We start from the raw sequence: 15,643 nt of genomic DNA on the forward strand, positions 1-15,643 counted from the left end.
TGACATTTTCCTTATTTTTATTTGCTCAAACTTTCAAAGGGATCTTTTAGTCTTATAAGGAAACCCAATTATTATTTTTGCTGCTTACTATCTAAATATATTTTCTCTTCTCAAATACTAACTGATGATTTTTGCAGTTTTTCAGAAGATGGAACCAACACTTCATTCTTCAAATTGTGAAATAAATATTTACACAGCACCCTGTCCACCTCCAAACCCAACAGACTGTCCCTTTCTTTCCTAGTCTGAACATTACCTTGGGATTTCTTTCTTTTTTTTTTAAACAAAATTGTAAAGCTGAAAGACTTTAAAAAAAAGCAAATGGCAAAAGAGGAAAGAAAAGATCATTTGGAGAAAGCTTTTCTTTTCTTTTTTAGTCTGCAATTTTAGAAAGAAACCATGCCACCTACAATTTCTTTCCCCCCAAACTTTCTCAATCTTGCTACAAAAATGTAATAGGAAAGGAAAAAAAAAACCACAGATGAAAATCCTAGAAAATAGCTTGTGAAATCCAGAATATATTTCATAGCAGTTCAAATGCATGGAAATGCAACTAGATAAATAGTTACTGCTTCAGCGGGAAAGATTAGTGTGTTCCATATTTTCATGCTGGCCATATGATGTCAGAAATGTCTCTCAGAGAACTGGAGATGAGCACTGTCCCCTTAAGTCAGTAACAATTGGACAGCAAAACCTTTAAATCTTTATATCTATGTCACTAATCAAATTTACTTCAATGAGTATCCAGATCTTTTCCTCTAGTTACCACCTGGGATTAGCAGTCTATCAACACCTTCTAGAGATGTCATAATTTTGATCTCTTACTTCAACTTTTATCCTTCAACCGGACCTTCAGAGAACAAGCTATTAATCAAGTTATGTGAACCACACATTCTGCGTTCTAAAGTTCTCTTTAATTATTTTATACTTGTGGATATAAAACACAAGAAGAAATGGAGAATATCTCCAGCTAATCTTGTCCCTTAGACACAGATGTGTGTGCTATGTGCTGTGATTAACATCAACCTGGATGCAAAGAAGGCTAGTTTAACTAATTGCATTCTTAGAAGCTCTTCATGTCCTCATTGCCCATAGTATCATAGTATTGTGTTGTTTTTTTCGGAAGAAAACTCCAGTCCACTGTTCTTCCAAATGAATACACAGCCATTGGCTATCTTTACAAGAATGTGACTCTTAACCATGAGTACTGGCCTCAAGATCGCCAAGTGTCACTGTACATTTTGTAGGCTACAATGTGGGCAAACAATTGGCAACGTCTGGGCACACCATACTGCAAATTAACCCATCCAGGTGGTATTTTTAGATCTCAAAATTAAATAAAAATTGTTCTTTTCCTAACATTAAAATAAATGCAAACTGGTATCTACAAATCTAATAAAATGTCAGTATTCTTCATCTTCTTTTGAATGAAGATACACCAAGACCTCATGAAATTTTGAGTCAGAATGCCACTGTCTCAGTTAACACTGACTCCCTCCAATATTGTTACAGAACACAATAACGATCCATGGTTCAAAAATTGGGCTAAAGCATCTATACTGAATACTTGTGAATTTCTGGAGGACCTGTCAGATTATGCAATCTTAAACCATTTATTCTTATATTCAATATATTCAATGTTTTCTAGGCCCTCTGGATCTCCTCTGTTCTTATTCTGGAGTCATGAAAGTGATCAATCTATATAATAAGGTGCCCTTGGTTGACTAGAGATGATCAAGAGGAGAAACAGTGCTTTGGTCTCAAGTAATTTGAGGATAAAATTCCATTATTGCTCTGGACTAGAGTTCAACTCAATTTTGTTAATCTTCATGTCAAAAGCTATGTCATGGCAAATCAAGATGAAACACACTTTAAAAGACGTTCAGAGAAAATCCCACTAGTCTGATACAAACGATTTACAGAGCCATGGCTCTAAATCACATTTTAAAAGGTCAATCAATATTTGTCCCAAATGTAGCCTTAAGATAGTTTTTTTCTGCAACTAGAACAAGTATGGCAATTCTTGTCATTTAAAAGATACTTGTTTTTTTGCTTTGGTACCCATAGAAACAATTTGCTGAAAAAGGAAGGCAATTCCTTCATTTTGAAGACTATATAAGAGATAAGCCAACACAATAGTTCATTTGATGCAGTTATACAGTAGTAATTTGTGAGCAGTGTGGTGGCCTAGAGGTGGAGCTCTCACTTCTCAATCAGGAGGCTGTGACTTCGATCCTAGGCAGCGGCAGATATTTCTCTCTCTGGGTGCAAAGAGAAATATCTGCTGTGAGCTCCGTGTAGGTGTCAGGAAGGGCATCCGGCCAGTTAAATGTTCAGCTCCATTTAGCTGACCTGAGTCCTCTCTGATACAAGGGATTACAGGGTTGTTAAAAGAAAAAAAATACAGTAGTAATTTGTCTTTACTTCCTTATTTTACGCTCCTAAAATTTCCAGAAATTCTATCATCCCACTACTGACTAGGTCTAACTTGCTTACCTTCTGAAGAACTCCAAACAAAATCAGCTTGATGCTGCTATCAGACAGCACTACATATATTTAATTTCAATAAAAAGTAAACAAAATCAAAGAGCCAGTTTGGTGTGCTGGTGAAGGCACTGGGCTACAAACCAAGAGTCTGTGAATTCTAGTCCTATCTTAGGCATGAAGTGATTTTGAGCCAATCATTCTGTCCCAGACCTAGGCAATTGGCAAACCACTTCTAAAATCTTGGGGGGAAAATCAAGGGTAGCTACAAGGGTAGCTATGTAGGGTAGCTACAAGGTTCTATCCAAAAAAGGTGCCGAAACTCCGTTCTGAGTGTTCTATGAGAAAAAAAGCCCTGTTTATAACTGCTGTGAAGAATATCAGAAGCCACTTTATATCTAAAAGTTTTAATTACACACAAACACACACATACACACAAAATAAAAAGCTAAAAACAGATTCTGATATTAACACTTTAAAGTAAGAATTGAACTCTTACATTTTCGGTCTGTTCTATTCAATTTGAGTTGCCTTAAGCACTTGTCCTGTCTGGAATAACAGGCATAACAAATCTTTCTTTGATGAAGCAAATGTTGCTTCTTTATCCTATCAGTTATCTCAATACTTGAAGCTACTGGGAAAGCACATATATCATACTTCTGTAGCTTTTACAGAGTTTCACCGCAAATGATTTGACTATTTTGTGCCTTTGGTCCGTCTACCACCCACATCCAGAATTTCCCTTTGCACTTACGCTTCTGGAGAGAAATCCTTCTCTTTGCAAACCTCCATCAATTTAGGTGTCAGACGATATGCTTTTAGAGAGAGATAGCCGTGAGCAGTTTTTATAGGATCTGAGAGATATAAAGAGAAAAGCAATGAAATTTCATCTGAGCAATTTATATTGGGCAATTTTTTGTATGTCTTTTAATTATCAGAAAAAAATGTCAGTATTGTTTTGATCCCTCTGTGAAACCACAATTTGTGGAGTAAAGAAACACGAACTGCAAGCATTATTACTATTAGTATTGGCATTATTAAATGTTTTTTATGGCTGCATATCAAAATATTATGCAATGATGAAAACAGATTCTATCTAAAAAGAACATCTTAATGATTTAATTTCAAAATAATATACAACAGTGGAAATAGATCTTCTCTTTAAAAAAATCGTATTGATTTAATTCCATTTCTATGTAGAGATCAGTAACAAAAACTTATGAGTTATTTAGAATGGTAAGAATATAAGAGCTTAGCCAACAGGGGAATTCTGGGAACTTAAAGTTATCAAGATTGGGAAACTCTGGAACAGAATTCTATCCACAAAAATAATGAGGAGCACCTTGACTTCCATAGTTAGGACGCTGGATTGACAGCCCATGCTCAAGACCCAAGTGCTGCCATGGGATGGAGCAAGCTCCCATCCTTCACTCCAGCTCCTGCCGGGGACACAAAAGGAGCCCTCAACTGGTCGTCCCCCAGGCAATGAGATGTCATCAGCTAATCCTTTCAACCCAGAAGTGCCTCAGTGCTTCCAACAAGAGGGCAACGCAACAAAAAGGATAGGAGAAAATTGAGAATTTTTGTCATATTCCTCAAAAAGTGTAGGAAGAAATCAAAACAAGCATGTATTTGGGAAGACAATTCCATAGAATGGGGTGCATTAAAGCTTAGCTTCTTAAATTCCTGTCCTCCTTTTGTCTGGGGTTAAATGGTAAATACTGGAGTGAGAGTTTTATTGAAAGAGCTGAAAATAACCAGTTCCATGATTTCAGAACCTCAGATGTAGAGTAGTAATTGTAAAGACAGAAGAAGCAAAACTGATTTGCTTTTGAAAGGCTTTCTGTTCCTATTCTTATTTTTGAAACAAGAAAAAGAGACAAAGAAAAACTCTACTGTCAAAAATTGCCTATTTTGCTGCTGTATTGCATAGGTGCAATCTTCAACTGCTGGAAAACCACATGCAGTCAGTCCATAGTTTGCCCATTCTGGATTAGAGTTTCGAAACATGACAGCCAATATTTTAAATAGTTCCAGAAACAAACTGGGAATTGACACAGAAAGGAATATGAGAAAGCGGGAATCAAATTTTTAAAATAATACTAGAATTAAGAATTGTTATTTTATTTTCTTATCTTCCCCAGTGCAAATAAGCCAGACTCAGGGTCCACACACTCATCAACAGTATTACCTCTTATCATGTTTAATACTCAAGGGAGCTACATGATGTAGCACAGTATGCAGACTCAGTATTTTTTTTAAAAAAAACACACACATTTAGATAAATGTTCCAGTTGCCTTGTTTTTTTAATGTGTACATACTTTATATGTTGATGAGCTAACATTAAAGATGGAAAAATTACGAATTTTAAAAAGAAAAACTATGTCGTCTCTAGGAAAAAGGAGCTGTAAAATCTGTAGTGAGATAACAGCTGAGGCAGACTTGCCAAACAGCAATTAAAAAAAAATAAAAAAAAAAAATTATTTATGCTGGTTGTCTAAAACCCAAACCCAGCAAAACCTTTAGCGATCAAGTGATAAAATGAAAACCCAAATAGAGTGAAACAAGTGGAAAATTCATCAGGACCTGATGATGCAATATTTCCAGCCAGAATAAGTATATACTTTAACAACTTGTTCTCTACTGTAATCCAATTGTTAACATACTGAAACAATTTAGGGGCAGCTTGTAAGATTGATCGTATTCATTAGTATTTTTTCTGACAGACACTCAGGACGTTACATTTACTTCTCAGCTGGAAACTATATGTGAGCTTGCCAGATATGGCAAAACTGTGAGTATTCAGGGAGTGGACAGCTATAAAGCTGTTAAATTGCCTACGGTTCTGATACAGCGCAGAACATCTGGTCTGGAGAGCTTAGGAAACGCCATTAGAAAAAAAAAATCAGCAGAAAAGGGGGTGGGGGAAAATCTTCCTCAACGAAACAGTCCAGGTTTTGTATGCTTCTATCAGATGCATAAAAATTGGGAAAGGGGCGGGGGGGGGGGGAAGAAAAGAGAAATACTTGGCAATCTGCTTTATGATTGGTCAGTCTTATGCCGAGCCAGACGTTCCAGCAAGCTGGGCTTGTTAAGACATCTGGTGTAGTTCCACTCGCCCCCTTCCATGAGGGATGGGAATTGGGAGGAATAAAAATGAAGCAGCTCCTCTGGCATTCCAAAACATACACATCAGGGCTCTGATAGCAAGAAAAATAAACAAAAAGAAGGAAACTCTGTCTAGACTTTGCTGCTGCTGAGGCTGCTGCAGACACAGAGTTGGTATTTACTTGCAAAAGGTCTGCCAAGGCAGCTCTTGAGGCAGGGAGTTCATAGGCAATGTATATAATAATATTGAGGAATTAGGGGTGGTGGTGGTGATGGAAGGAATAATACAGGAAAACCACACGTGCTAACCGTAAATGAGAACGACAGATTCCTCTATGGCGTGCTGGTAGCTGAACTGGGAATCCAGGAGAGCACGGGTAACAAAGGAGCCGTAGTACGTAGACTGATACCAGCCGACATGGAGATGGTCAATATTGACATGGCGAAGACTACGCATCATTTCCATCTGATACTGAACTGGAGAGGAGAGGGGGGTAAAAAAAAGAGAGGGACAATAAACATTTTGTAGGATAAGTTTACACCTGAATCTCGGCCATTTCTAAAGGATGCCCTAGTGAAATAAGGAAGGCTGAGAAGTTGCTGTCCTATTTGGATCTGAGGAATCTCTTGAGGTTGCACAGCTCAGCGACACGAAGCAGAGTCCTGCTAGTCATTCTTGACTTCTTTGAAGGCAAACCTTTCCAGGTTTTCACGTGGATCTCACGATGTCTAGTGCCTTGAATTTGGAGAGACAATCACAATGGATGATAGTTTTAAAACCTGTGATTCTAAAAGGGAGGGATTAGTGAGGCATGTTCAGGTAAAGGCAGCAGGTAAAGAGAAACAATTTCTACTTGTCTCAGGAAAATCCACAGCCAGAGGTGATGGGCAGATTATCCAACCTTTGAATAAGGCAGTTACTCTCATTGCCTGAAGAACTGGAAGGCTGGGCTGTTCCATTCAAGTCTTCAAATATCATTTTTTCACAAGTACTATTACCACACTAAATATTCCCCATTCTGTGTCTGTACATGTTACTTCTCAGTGAACTTAGTAACTATTCCTCTTAAATACTATACCAATTCTCTAAACTATCAAGACTGGTTAGGATTGCCCTTGCCTATCACTCTTCTAAAGCATTTGTCTCATCCAATTATGTGTCCTCTGGAATAATAAGTATTCCCTTCATCTTTTCATTCAAATCTCTTGTATAAGGTTGAACAGTACAAGAATCAGAATTATTTGCCCCTCAAAAATTTGTTCTAGTTTGAACTATTTGTGCTCACTCTTTGAATATGATTTTAAATCCAGCTAAGTAACCATTAAGTTCTCGTGCCATCCAATCGGGTAATTAGCTTGCTAATCAGAATGCCACAAGGTACTTTTGTCAAATGCTTTGACTTGTTTTCAAAATTGTTACAGATCAATTGCTTTCTTAAATATTGATGCCTAAATGACTGATCAATCGTTCTCTAGATTCTTTCTCCTACTGATTTTTAACAACGTAAGATCCTCTCCTCCAGTAATATGGGACTTGACTTGTTCTCCAGGACTTCACAAAGTTAATAAGTAAGAATTTGGCCAGACTTTTGACTAAACACACCTTCATTTTGCCTAAAAATCACAAAGTCTAACATTATATGACATTCTCCCAGTGTTCCTATTATATTGACCAAGTATTTTTTTTCCTTTTGTGTGTTTGTGTGTATACTTTTTATTAGAATTTTTAAAATTGACTTAAGTCTTTTCTTTTGGTTTGTGTCAAGTACAGCGGATCTTCCTGTGTTGTTCTGCACTCTCTGAATCAGAAAACGGTGAGCAAGACATAACAACAATTTTATGAAAGGACTATGCTTAGCAGAATTTGATTCTCAAAGATGTTGGGAGTCCCTCGTCACTACAATTTCATGTCTCTCTTAACAATTTACAATACAAAATTCTAAGATCTACAGTGAGGTTTTCTAAAATATAAGCCACATTTTCTCTGTTTTCATCCTTCCTCATTATTTTGCAGCTGCTTTTAGCCTACCCCAATCTGCCCTGGTTCCTCCAGAAAAAAAAAGGATTAATTTCCATTTCTCCCAAGACAAGGTTTATCTATTGGTTTTTGCAACAAGAGGGCCCCAGATCTGCTAATATGGCTTTAAATCAGTCTTTCCCAACTACTGTTAATAAAACAACTGATTATTCAGGAAATCATATTTTGGATACAGCTACGCATTGCAGTTATAATTCCTTCCAAAGTGAAATTATGCTTAAATGACCTCTATTATTGCCCATACTTACTGCCCATTTCTAATCAATCAAATTACTGCAATGCGGATAATATGTAATTATTTATAGCAGGCTTTCTGCAGTGAACGAAAGAATCTTACTGTATCGCAGAAAAGGCCTATATAGTTGGGCCTCCTGTGTCCTAGATTGGTCAGCAAGATGCATTTGGTAGCTTGCTACGTATTACAAGAGGAGTTCATACGTATATATTACCTAAATACATATACAATAAACCTGTATGATAGCACTGTATTAAACTTTTATGTCCTTTGGGGGAGAAAGAGGATGGCAGTTTCAAAATAGGTTCCATACACTACCTAGGAATTTCATTTCAAAACAATATGCAGACTATCAAACCCTGATTTATCTTTAAATACAGCACTGATAATGTGACTTAGTTTGGGTAATGAAACGTCTACAAGAAAACAACCAAGCTCAGAGACCACTAAGGACCCCTCATTTCAACCCTGAACTACAAATATTCTCCTTTATTGGAAAAGGATTTCAACCTATAACCATTCTCCCAATGCTTTATTTCTACTTTTTCCCAACCTGGATGCGGACTTAAAATTCAGGATAGTTGGTAAGTCTCTTGATCCATGTTCTATGGCATCCTTATAAAAAGCAGTAGGGTGGGAAGAAGATGGGGGTTTGTGTGATCTTCTCTTTCCAGCGTATTTGTTGGCTTTACATTCAGCAACATGCCTTGAACGGAATGGAGCAAATGTCATTATTCTGACTGAGTTCTTTCTCTAATGGTTTCTGAGTCTTCTTTCAAAGTGGAATGTCCTTTTATCATTTAAATAAATACAATTACAGCAGAAACAAGAATGTGTGGCACAGGCCATCAGCTTCTTGCTGACATAAACAGGATCCAGACACAGAATGGAGACAATTAATAAATTTTAATATAATCTTTGCATACACATATACACACGTAAGCTTCCAAAAAGCTAATTGAATTATAGTTAACTATTTCCAGAGTAGAAATGAAGACAAGATTTTTTGTGTTGCAAAATATGCAGAAAGTTAACTATGTTAAATATAAACCCATAACGAAAGAAATTTACCAAACAGCCTATAGTACCAGAATGTTCTTTTAAACTTTTGATTTAATTTATATTTTACATACAACTAATTTCACAAGAGAAGCAGTTTGTTCTAGTGGTTAAAGCACCAAACTAGAAACCAGGAGACTGTGAATTCTAGTTCCACCTTGGACATGAAAGCCAGCTAGGTGACTTTGGGCTAGTCACATTCTTTAAGTTCCCGATGTCAGGTCTGGGCAAGAAGCCAATAGGTCAATTCCTGCCACAATCAATGGAACAACAGTTGGTTGATTTGATAAAAAAGGGGGGATAACCCTGCATATGTGGGAAAACACTAGAAAGAAAAAAATTAAAGGCATTTATGAAATAATAAAGAGTAATAGGAGAAAATAGAGGTGGTTTATTGTTAGCTCTTTAATTTTTTTTTTTTGAGAGTGGCCTACAGACTCAAATTTTCTCCAGATTTGATCCTTCAATTTTTTAGAGTTTACAAGCTAAGACCAGAGAGGAATGCCTAATTCTGACATTACAATAAATATGGGAATTGAATCAAGCCATGGGATCCTGCAGTGGTCTCTCATTGGTATACAGATTAAAAACTTCTGAGGACCATGGAAGTAGGGGGGGGGGGTTCTTACCTCTAAGAATTTTTCAGGGGAAAAGTTGATATTCTGTGTATAAGTGAAATATACATAATAATTATTTGAATCCTAATTTAATTTGGGACTCTGGTCGATCAGAAAGTTTGATATAAATCAAGTAAATAAATAAGTAAATATATTACTGTTTCGCTGTACCAGAGCAATTCCTCAAAAGCAAAACTTGGGTTAGTAGAATTTACTTATATGTCAAATCCCACAGCTGCAGCCTTAAAACTTTAGTACACCACTAAACATATATACCTACTTACAAAATAGGCTTCACTGAGTTCAGGAGAATGAATTCCACTGAAGTATATATGGCATGAAAACTGGTTCCTTTCCTATACTTTTAGATTACTGTTCCAATTATCCTGGCTACAAACCATACCAAATACAATCAACTACCTTTTATACTGTTCTTAGATTATACGTTTTGAGTGCGTCGTCTTTTCTGGCAAGATATTCCATTCACACCAACAGAGAAAATATTTTTTTTTCTTTCCTATCCCAGGTGTCCCAAATATTTCTAATTTTTCAATTTGTTCTTATAAAAAATGGGGAGAAAGGGAGATATGTTTTGAATTCTTTCAAACAGCCATAGTTTGCTTGACTATTTATTTTAGTCAACGGATGTGGTGATGGTAAGAAATATTTTTTCACCCATGGCTTAGCCTCTCAGCACATCACAGATGATTAATATGCTTGTGAGGCACTACAGGCTAACAGATCTTTTAGAAGGCTAGTGTTATGCACGTGCCAGATTTAAAATTCTTAACTAGTGCTATAATATTGTGGCCAATTTGTCAAACTGAGGTCCACACATTTTTATTAACCAGATGAGATTTCTATTTCTGTTTGACCCTTTCTTGAGAATGTGGGTCTTCTCCTTGGTGTTGTGCTTTAAGGGTGTGAGATTATCCAGAAATTATCATCAGAGTTTCAAGTTCAGAAGAGAACGGTCTTTCTTTTTGTGTCAAGCTTTTAGACATCTTTAAAATCCTGTACAACTGTACCACACATGTCTCCCTCTAGGTTTGTTATTATATTTGTGTTATAATTTTAACAGGGGTGGGTGCGATGGCTCAGCAGTTAAAGATGCTGAGCTTGTCAGCTGAAAAGCTAACAGCTTGGGTTTGAGACCCAAGCGCTGCACAACAGGGTGAGCTCCTGTTATTTGTCCAAGTTCCTGCCCACCTACCAGTCTGAACACATGCAAATGTGAGTAGATAAATAGGTGCCACTTCAATAGAAGGTAACAGTGTGCCTCAATGAATAATCATGGTGGCCACAAGACCATGGAAATGTCTTCAGACAATGCTGGCTCCCTCAGTAAGAAACAGAGATGAGCACTGCCCTCTAGAATAGGACATGACTGGAAAGGGGAAACCTTGACCTTTTAATGCAGACATGTCAAACACAAGGCCCGGGGGCCGGATCCGGCCCGCAAAGTGTTTTCATGTGGCCCATGAAGCCATCCTGGAAACAGTGAGGGAACGGCCCCCACTGCCTTGGCCCTGGCCCAGAGACCCTCCTTCCGCCAGAGACCCTCAGATCTGTCCCACTCCAGCCCAGGCCCCCATAGGCACCCTTGATGCGAATGATGTAGAGCTGGCCACGCCCACCCAGTAGGCTATACGCACTCTAGCCACACCCACCCAGTAGGCCACGCCCACCCTGGCCATACCCACCCGGCCCCCTGAGGGCAACCGCAATGCTGATGCGGCCCTCAATGAAATTGAGTTTGACACCCCTGTTTTAATGGAAAAGGAGGAAGAGGATGTCTCCAAAGAAAGAATCAGAAGACTTTTTGCATACTGTCTATGTATAAATGAAAAACTTTGGTTGTAGCCTAGCTGTGAATGCATCTGAGATTATCCTTCTTGTTGGTGGCCCTGATGCTAATCACCAGCCTATTGTTTGAATTTGCTATGTTAGCCAAAAAGGTGAGAAATAATCTTCTGGCTACAACAAGAGAAGAAACCCATAGTGTGTTCTGTTTATGGCTCTTGTTTGTAACCACAGTCATGGCTAACTATATTAAAGTTGCCCTGTCATCCAAACACTGTTATTAAGAGAGCCCTTAATATTTTTATTTATTTATTATGGAAGTAAGAAATACTGACAATCATTTGTGTAACATTTGGCTGCTTAGTTCCTACGAAAGATAGACCGATCCGACTATTTCCATTTTTCTCAGTTTCTACACATGGTCCCATTTTTCTGTGTTCATCTCCCATTTTCTTCCAGTCCTCATAAAAAAAAGGCATTTAGCATTTTTAACCACAGATTATGCATTTCTAAATATGGTACACAATTCTAAGCATATTTTACTCTAAATGTATATTTTGTACACTCTTTAATCGGTTTTCCATGCCAAAAATTGCATCACAAAATTTGGAGAGGCATAAAATTCAATTATGGAGTTCCCATCCATAGATTTGTCTGAGGGTGCAGATGAGCTTGGCTTGATTTGAACTGTGGGTTGGATTAAATCCTCAATCCCTATTTATCACAGAACTATGATTGGCTGTGGTATAATAACACTACATCTCAGGATAAAGATGAAAACACCACTATTGCTTTCAAAATAATAGAGAAATGAAGCATATCATGTATTTCACGCTATATTTTTTTCTATGGGGAATTTTTTAGCTTTATGTATGATTTAAAATGTGCAGAGCACTATGCTGCAGAAATTAATCAATCTCCAGCCTTCTGATATCAATAGGGACAAAATTAAGGAAAGGAATAACTCTCCTAAAACCTGTCAAATATAATAGGACAGCTTAATCATTATACCTGGAACATTGACAACACCCACAACACGAACACTTCCATATATCAATGGCATGTCCGAGGCAACAGCACAGATGCTAGCTCCTTTTAAAATCAATGTTGCCCACAAACCAGACCAAACCCTGCATGCCAAGATAATGCATCCTAAAGAGCCACTCCCTAACAAAGATCTTCAGTGGTGTACAAAATTAAGTGTAAGAACTGTCACAGTAGTTATGTTGGGGAAACGACTAAAAGATTCAAAACCATGATCCATGAGCATAAGCTGGCAATTAGATGGCAAGAACAACGCTCACAGGTATGGGCACACATGGCCAGCCACGACCACATGTTTGATCTTGCAGGTGTGGAGGCCATTGCCCGAGATGTCACCACGGGCAGCCAGCTACTCAAGGAGGCTTGGTTGTCGGACGGATAACTTGATTAACCGCCACATAGACCTAATGTTGGCTTATCAGGCACTGAGGGGGTGGGAGGAACAACTCACGACGGGCGCACAAGTCCCACCCTTGCAGGATCGGAATGGTGTGGCTACATGAACAAGAACTGCAGTCCTCGAAAGGGAGAAATCCCCAACGCTTCCTGTACAAGACTTTAAGAGGGGCACCCAGACCCAGCAAAAAGAGGGAGGGGGAGATCATGAAACAAGAGCTACTAGCGAGCCAATCTATGGGCATTCGGACTCGGACAGGAAGCAGGCAGATGAGAACGACTACGAGCGAGGAAACGATTCCCAAACATGCGGACCGATGCGGGACAGCTAGAAACTATATGGTCAATTGGGACGGGTAGACCAGTGACCCGCTCAATGAGCAAGGCACAAAAGCAACCCAGAACTCCGGCATTTGACTCTGACGTCGGCAGTTAGCCGACGAAAGCTAAGTGTATTAGCACATTAAACAGTTTTGTTTGTATTTTATCCTGGTGCTTGATTGTTTCCATTTATTTATTTGTGTGTGTGTGTGTGTGTGTGTGTGTGTGTGCGTGTGTGTGCGCGTGTGTGCATGTATGTATATGTATATATATGTATGTGTGTGTGTATATATATACTGGCTGCCACTGCTGCCGCTACTGCCTGTAGATGGCCTTGGGCTAGGCTGAAACAGGAAATAAGATTTGTCCCGTGTCTGGGACTAAGCAAGTATATTCTGAATGCTTAACAAACATTTAACGTATATGTATATGTATATATATATTCTAAAAAATCATTTTTTTCCAAAATAAAGCTAAAACCTGGCTTGCCAACTCTATTAACCTGCCTCCACTAAGTTCGTTCAGGATTATAGACTAGCATCTTCAACAACAGACTGCAAATATTACACATCAAATTACAAATTATGTCATAACTAAAATGGGAATAAGTGGACTCATTTCATTTAGAACCCTTGATAAGATTTTAATACATAAATGGAAATATGCATGGCATAAACTCCTGGTAATATGTAAAATCTGACTTCTGAACAGGGTGATGAGATGGCAGCTAACCAGATCTAGTTGAAATGGTAGCTATACATATTCCACAGGATATAATCCAAAAGCCACTGAGACTTCTATCCAGCAAAAACATAACATTTTAGAGTGCAAGATTTATCTGCCTTATTTTAATTTGCCAAATATTGACAAAAGCTCTTGTTTTACTACCTTTGATCATTAATACTGTAAAACAAGCTTTCACTTTAGCCTGGTTCAAGCAATATCCTTTAGCTAAACTAAGAATGATTCTTCCTATTATAGAGGAACATCTACAGTTTAATACTCCCACAATAAGCAAAAATGAGATTGATCCAGAAGACAGCTCAGATGACTGCAAAGATGTTGCTTCTCTCTTTCAAGCATAGAAATTTCAACAGACTTAAGAGAAGAACTGTGTCCATACAGACTTGGCAGTCACCTGAAGATTAGAAAACAAGAAAAACACAAAGCTGCACTACACTTCTTTTGTTATCTCAAGAAATACACTTGATGTTGCTGTCCAAATACCTGTTCAAAAAAATAAAAACATGACCTGATTTCAACCTGCCAAATGCTTATCAATCACTCCCGTACAGGATTCATGAGGATGACGATGTCACATTCAGCTGGTGTCCACTCCTAATGACTGCATAGATTCTTTTTTATCCCAGGAAGATCAATCCATAACTTGGTCTTTCAGATGTTCCAACAATACATCTGACGAATTCTGAGAGTTGAAATCCACAACTCTTAAACTTGCCAAGGTTGGACACCCCTTCACTGGCATGTCTAACATTTATCGCTGAACTTTCTTCTTTCCACTGAACTGCAATAGTTGAGGGATACCTATATTATATGTAAGTATATGTGGACATAGTTCACTTCTTAGGTTTGTAGCAAATTCCTATGCTTCAGAGGCAAAAGCAACATCACTGCAGTCTCATAGCTGTGCACATTTTTGAGCTGCCATTTGGATCAATTTCATGACTGCTTTAGGGCTTTTGCAGTTAAAGACTCATAAGAGCACCATGCCCACTCTCAAGCTGTAAATCTGGCGAGTATTATTTCACAGCACCATCTATTTCCCAAGTAGTGTTGAGTCTAATTTGAGTGTTATATAAGAGCTTGGAAAACCCTGAGTTTAAGTTCCCTGCTGAGCTCTGAATTTTTCTCTGCTTGCTCTCGTGTACTGACCGTGCTATGTTAGAAAGTGGTTGTGTGAACAGCAGGGAATAGTCCAATGAAAGACACTAAGAGCTCTTTTGAAAAAGGAGTAGGATATGATGAAAAGCCAATTTGGGCATGCCTACCTCAGCTTAATGACTAGAGTTAGGTGCAAACTCTTTGCCTGACCTTAGTCTTCCCCTTTTTCCTTCTCGGATATTGTACATGACAAGCAGTAGAGAAAAAATTTAAATCAGCAAAGAACATATAGGACATTTTCAGTTAACCAGTTTTCTTTAGAAGAGGTGAGTTATTAAGCTGAAATAGGTACAGCCCAAAGGAGTCAGTGGTACTGTTGCCATAGCAGGCTCAATTGGTGCTGGGGTTTCCATGTACTAGGGAAACATCAAGAAAGTAAATCTATGTCCTGGGGATTAAACAAGTACTAAATTGCCCAATTATGAAGAGGGATAATAACTACCATGTTGGTCATATTGTAGAAACATCTAAACCTGAACTTATTGCCAAACTCAAATAGCACAGGTCACATCTCCGAAGCATCAATTAGCTGCTGAAGCCTCTTACTGTCTGCTCGTCTAATGGGAAAAGGGCTAGTAATGTCAGGAAGCCTTGTCAGCTTTCTCCTGGTTCAAGAATTCATGGGATAATAAGCA

General features: G+C 38.2%; 1 protein-coding gene across 1 annotated transcript in view; it reads right to left on the bottom strand.

Annotated features, from left to right (window-relative positions):
* EIF3H (eukaryotic translation initiation factor 3 subunit H) overlaps positions 1–15,643 on the bottom strand; it is a 73,630-nt gene that overhangs the window by 12,726 nt on the left and 45,261 nt on the right. The window contains exons 3-4 of the mRNA XM_081322367.1: positions 5,903–6,070; positions 3,239–3,338 (exon numbers count right to left, since the gene is read on the bottom strand). Coding sequence (XP_081178493.1) covers positions 3,239–3,338; positions 5,903–6,070 — 268 coding nt within the window. The remainder of the gene's footprint in view (positions 1–3,238; positions 3,339–5,902; positions 6,071–15,643) is intronic.

The sequence above is a fragment of the Vipera berus genome, assembly GCF_964194415.1.
Source record: "Vipera berus genome assembly, chromosome: 3".
Lineage (NCBI taxonomy): Eukaryota > Metazoa > Chordata > Lepidosauria > Squamata > Viperidae > Vipera > Vipera berus.